The 6000-nt window shown below is 49.9% G+C and overlaps 1 protein-coding gene across 1 annotated transcript in view; it reads left to right on the forward strand.

Annotated features, from left to right (window-relative positions):
* The window catches only part of CCDC88B (coiled-coil and HOOK domain protein 88B), a 30507-nt gene that overhangs the window by 12583 nt on the left and 11924 nt on the right, over positions 1–6000 (forward strand). The window contains exons 12-17 of the mRNA XM_087943448.1: positions 642–774; positions 895–1052; positions 1712–2560; positions 3001–3104; positions 4255–4357; positions 5778–5939. Of these exons, the coding sequence (XP_087799574.1) occupies positions 642–774; positions 895–1052; positions 1712–2560; positions 3001–3104; positions 4255–4357; positions 5778–5939 (1509 nt within the window). The remainder of the gene's footprint in view (positions 1–641; positions 775–894; positions 1053–1711; positions 2561–3000; positions 3105–4254; positions 4358–5777; positions 5940–6000) is intronic.

The raw sequence follows: 6000 nt of genomic DNA on the forward strand, positions 1-6000 counted from the left end.
GAATAGAATAGAATACCTTTATTGTCATTGCATTCTACAAATACAATGAAATTTGAAAGCTACTCCAGCACAGTGTCCCAAACACTACATCACAATCACACTACAGAGTCTTTAAAAATTAAAATAATTAAAATAATAATAATTAAAAACCTAGTCTAAAACCTATCTAAAACATATAGTAAGTTAGATAGTTTAAAAATGCCACTATATACATAGGGCTAAATCACACATGCATTGTTTGATTCAAGACAATGATTGACTAGCTGAGGCTGTGAAATTGACTAGCAAACAAACTGTTGGGTTTAATGGAATTTACAGTCCAGTTTGCTGCATATACAGGTTTCAGGTGTGATTGTCTCACCTTGTACTACAATTCTCCTTTTTTAAAAAAACAAAACAAATTAAATTGACAGGAGTGAATAGATTCTTTGAAGCAGCCCCTTGTACTGTTGCCAAGGTGTTGTTTTTTTTTTCGTTTGTTTGTTCTGGATTGGAAAACGCATGGAGGCAAAATCTTGGAATTTCTCAAGTTCTCCACACACTTTGCAAATCTCTTCTCCACCTTTGAGTCTGGTTTCAAAGCAAACAGATGAGGCCGAGAATCAGAGTCAATATTTGTGGTTAAAATTTCAATTCCTCAGGAACTGGAGCAGTGTTCTTACCAATCGGAGGAACTTTTGAGGGAGAATTCGCTCCTGAAGAAGGAGCTGCGAGAAACTTTGAAAAATTCCCCGAGGAAATCGTGGTCCGAAGACTCTCGCTGGGATGCAAACGGTGAGTTTTACTTGCCCCGATGTTCAAATTCCTTTCTCCCAGATCACCTGGCCGTTGTTCCCCTACACATTTGCAATTGAAAAAAAATATGTTTTTTTTCCCCCTCCCTCCTGGCTGCAGAATTCCCTGAAGTGCCCCTTTTGCTGGACTGTGAGATGAAGGAGGCCGATCGATTGTCAGCCCTAGAGAAGGAGAACGGGGAACGGCGTAGGATGCAGCTTGCGTCGGGATTGAAGAGTACGGAAGCACAGCTGAAGGACGCCAACCTTGATGGGCTGGTATGGAAGAGAGAGAGAGAGCGGTTGGACCCGGTCCTGTCGTTAGGGATTGGGCGTTATGGGTGGTGAGAATAACCTGGAAGAACAGGAGGAAGAGCTGCACTCAAAACAGCAGTCAGATAAGAGAAATCTGAGTCCAGAGCAGAGATGTAATTTGAGGAAGCGCCTCAGATTTTTGACCTTCCCTGGTTCTCTTGAAGGTAAATGCAGGGAGAAGGTGTCCCAAAGATGTTTTTTCAGGAGGCAACTGGATTTTGTGGTTTTTATTTGGAAGACGTTTCACTTCTCATCGGAGAAGCTTCTTCAACTCTGACTGGATGGTGAGGAATGGAAGGATTTATACTCCTTGCAGGCAGCTGGTCATTTGCATCCTTTTAGAGGCCACTTGGAGGTCTATCTGTGTCCTTGGGGTCACCGGAGTAGTGCAAATGTGTGTGGAGAAGGCTCAGGTGATGCTCAGGTTTACCTGTGTCCTCAGGGTCACCTGAATAGGCTCAGGTGACCCTGAGGACACAGATAAACCTCCAAGGGGCCTCAACGAATGTCTAAAAGAATGCAAATGACCAATCCCGTTTCTTTTTTGCAAATCTGCCCTCTTTTTTTTTTGGAAATGCATATTTTTTTCAAGCAACGCATCAATTGATTTGTGTCCCACTTAGCCAGAACGGCGGCCCAGCCACGCAGAAGACGGGAACACAGATGTTCAAGAACACAAACCAAGGATTTTGGCGCACCAAAAGACCGAAACGGAGGAAGGCCAGGCTCCAAAGCAGGAATCGGAGACCTCCGTAGCTGAAATGAAGGCTGCCTTGTCCAGAGCTCAGGCTCACCTGCGGGAGTCTGAGCAGACGCGGGAGGCCGAATCAAGACACGCGGCGAGTCTCGCGGAGCAGCTGAGGAGCATCCAAGGAGCGTACGGAGAAGCCCAGGAGGAATGTGAGCGGTGGCACTCGGAGTCGACGCGCCTGGTGGAAGAGATCCAGGCTCTGGAGCGGGAGAAGGAGACGTTAAAAGCCGGATCGCGGGTTCTGCAAGAGGCAGCCACCCAAGCTGAGGTCGACTCGAAGCGGGCGCAGCAAAGTCTTCAGAAGGAATGTCTTCGAGGCGCCCAGCTCGCCCAGAAACTCCAAGGAAAGGAGGAAGAGCTGGCCGAAGCTCAGCAGGAGCTCCAGAACCTGCAACGGAGCGTGGAACGACACAGGGTCACCTCGGCTCAGCTGCAGGCCGAGAAAGGGGCTTTGGAAGAGGCGCTGAGTGAAGCGGAGAGCGGCCGGCGGCAAGCGGACAAGGACAGCCGGCGGCTGAAGGCCCAAACTCAGGTGCAAGAGGAGGCGCTGGCTGAGCAGGGACGCCACCTGGCCCACCTGGAGGCTGAAACGCGCAGGCAGGCCGCCGAGCTCAGCAGCCTACAAGAGGTTCTCCAAAGTCTCGGGGAACTGGAAGAGGAGAACGCGAAGTTGAGGAAGCAACTGGAGGACAAGGAGAAAGCCATCACCGTGCTGGAGCAGGTGAGTGGGGTCCGTAGGTTGTCCTCGGCTTGCAACCGCCACTCGGCTCCCAATTTCTGTTGCTAAGCGAGAGAGGTGTCAAGTCAATTGGGGCCCTTCCTTGCCACGGTTGTTTGACGAATCAGTGCGGCTGTTAAGTGAGCAACGCGGTCGCTAAGTGGACCTGGCTTGCCCCGTTGACGGGAAGGTCAAAGAAGGGGATCGCGGGGAAACGGCAACCGTTGTCAATATGAGTCAGTTGAGAAGTGTCTGAATTTTGATCGCGTGGCTGTAGGGATGCTGAAACGGTCATAAGTGCGAATAGCGGTCATAAGTCTCCTGTGTTTTCAGTGCATTCGAAGGGTCACTGAACGAACCGTGGTAAGTTGAGGACTCCCTGCAATGGATGGGTAAATGGCAGGCCAGGTCTTTGGCTCACGGGATGTCTGATTGCGCTGCAGGAGCTGGCGAGAGAGAAGGCTGGGCCCTCCAAAGACAATGCAGCCGAGTTACGAGACCACCCACCGAAGGAGCAGCAAAAACCTCAGCCAGAGACGAAGAGCAGGTCAGGCTGGAGGGCCCAGCGCAGGAGGGGTTTTGCCAGGCGCTGGGGATGTAGGGTGGGATGGGGCTGAGGCTGGACCCAGGGAATCTCTACGGGGATATATATGGGTCTGGGGGAGCTTTTGTTCTGGTTTTATGGCTTGAGGGTGATGATGGTGTCATTTTGTGAGCGGCTGGGGAGGTTCTGGCAGATAAAAAGGGCAGCCATATCAAGGGAAGGGAAGGGAAGGGAAGGGAGAAAGAGAAAGAAAGAGGAGGAAGGAGGGAGGGTAAGAGGAAGAAGGAAGAGAGAGGGAAAGGAAAAGAGAGGGAAAGGAAAGGAAGGGAGAAAGAGACAGAGAGAGGGAAAAGGAAGGAAGGGAAGGAGGGAAGGAAGGAAGGGAGAGAGGAAAAGACAGAGGGAAAGGAAAGGAAGGGAGAAAGAGACAGAGAGAGAAAAGGAAGGAAGGAAAGGAGGGAAGGGAGGGAGGGAGAGAGGAAAAGACAGGGGGAAAGGAAAGGAAGGGAAAGAGAAGGAAAGAGACACACAGAGGGAACAGGAAGGAAGGAAGGAAGGAAGGAAGGAAGGAAGGAAGGAAGGAAGGAAGAAAGAAAGAAAGAAAGAAAGAAAGAAAGAAAGAAAGAAAGAAAGAAAGAAAGAAAGAAAGAAAGAAAGAAAGAAAGAAAGAAAGAAAGAAAGAAAGAAGAGAAGGGAGGAGGGAGGCTAAGAAGAGAGGAGGAAGGAAGGAAGGAAGGAAGGAAGGAAGGAAGGAAGGAAGGAAGGAAGGAAGGAAAGGAAAGAGGGAGGGTAATATCAGAAAAAGTGGGACGGAAGGAGAGAACAAGGGAGGGAAGGGAAGGGAAACCTGCGTCCCAAACCCAGATCTGCATTTATAGACATTTATAAGTTGCCCATAAACAAAACTTCTCCGATTCGATGAACCCTGAATAAATTGCTGGGCAAAGCAAGGACCAAAAAGGAGTCTGTCCCACCTTCAGCCCAGGTGGGCAACCAATCCCACCCTCAAGTTCTTAATTCTGAGGTCCTTCCAGAATTTTGCAGGGGGAGGGAGGTTATTTTGCTGCCTTCCAACCCCAGAATGTGTGTGTGTGTGTGTGTGATGCTCCCCCAAAATTGGCTTTTCTCTCTGCTGTCTCTCTTGCCTTGCCAGCCAAGCCAAGGCAAGGAACGGTTCCAAAGGCCAGCCAGAGAGCGCCCCCGTCGGGCGGATCGAGGAACTGCACCTCCCTAAGGAGCAACCGGTTCAAACTCAGGTGAGACCTGCCCAAAAGGTGGTTTCCTTTTCAGCCCTGCGGGGGAAATACAGGTAGTACTCGGTTTACGACCACAATGGAGCCCCCCCAAAAAAGTTCTGCTGTTAAGCGAGACCTTGGTTAAGGGAGCCTTGCTGCCTTTTTCGACCTTTCTGGCCGCCATCATGAAGCGAATCATCGTGGCAGTTGCTGTGCCAGTCTGAAGGTCGCCCAAGGGGATCGCGTGATCCCAGGAGGCATGGCCACCGTGTCGTAAATGCAAACTAGTTGCCAGATGTCCAGATTTGGATCCCGCAAACCCTGGGGATGGGGCAAAAGTCATAAGGGTGAAAAATGGCCCTGAGTCCCTTTTTTCAGTGCTGTTGTAACTTTGAATGGTCACTAAATGAACTGTTGTAAGTCGAGGGCTACCTGTATTGCTAGGGCTACCGGTATAGGGTCTCCTGATTGAGCAGGGGGGGTTGGACTAGAAGACCTCCAAGCTCCCATCCAACTGTGTTATTCTCTTACTCTGCTATTCTTTTTCCTTCCTTCCTTCCTTCCTTCCTTCCTTCCTTCCTTCCTTCCTTCCTTCCTTCCTTCCTTCCTTCCTTCCTTCCTTCCTTCCTTCCTTTTCTTCTTTCCCTTCGATCCATCTATTTATCTACTCATCTTCCTTCCTTCCTTTCAATCCATCTATTTATCTACTCATTTTCCATACTTCCTTCTTCCTTTCGATCTATCTGTCTACTCATCTTTCCTTCTTTCCTTCCTTCCTTTCGATCTATCTACTCATCTTCCTTCCTTCCTTCCTTCCACCCACCCACATATTTATCTATCTACCCTTCCTTCCTTCCTTCCACCCACCACATATTTATCTACCCTTCCTCCCTCCCTTCCTTCCACCCACATATTTATCTATCTACCCTTCCTCCTTTCTTCTTTCCTTCCTTCCTTCCTTTCACCCACCCACATATTTATCTATCTACCCTTCCTTCCTTCCTTCCACCCACCCACCCACATATTTATCTATCTACCCTTCCTTCCTTCCTTCCTTCCACCCACCCACCCACATATTTATCTATCTACCCTTCCTTCCTTCCTTCCTTCCTTCCCTTCCTTCCTTCCTTCCTTCCTTCCTTCCTTTGAATCCAACTATTTATTTATTCATTTTCCTTCCTTTTGATCCATCTATTTATCTCCTTATCTTCCTTCCTTCCTTCCCTCTCTCCCTCCCTTCTCCATCGCTGGGGGTTTTCCAGAAGAGGCTGGACCACCTTTTGCCTGAAAGGGTAGCGGGGCTCCTGCCTGAGCAGGGGGTTGGACTAGATGACCTCCAAGGTCCCTTCCAGCTCTATCCTAAATCCTGGAACACCCTTTCCCCTAACATGGGAGGAGAGACTTTCGAAAACCTGGCACGCTGAATTGTCCTTCCCGCCAGGAGGCGGTTCTCCAGACTGAGAATTCGGCGCTTACCGGACGCCTGACCCAACTGGAGTCCCTGGCCAGCAGCCTCGAGACGGTGCTGTCGGGCCTGACGCGGCAAAAGGCAGAAGGCAAGGAAGAGAGCGGGAAACCCCAGCCTCAAAACCCCACCTCGCAGGTGAGCTTCTGAGGAGCGAAGTCAACGGGAGGCGGATTCATTTTAACGACCGCACCATTCC

This window comes from Notechis scutatus, chromosome 14 (genome assembly GCF_049901735.1).
Source record: "Notechis scutatus isolate UNSWTSFEM ecotype Mainland chromosome 14, rNotScu1.2, whole genome shotgun sequence".
In the NCBI taxonomy this organism is placed as follows: Eukaryota; Metazoa; Chordata; class Lepidosauria; order Squamata; family Elapidae; genus Notechis; species Notechis scutatus.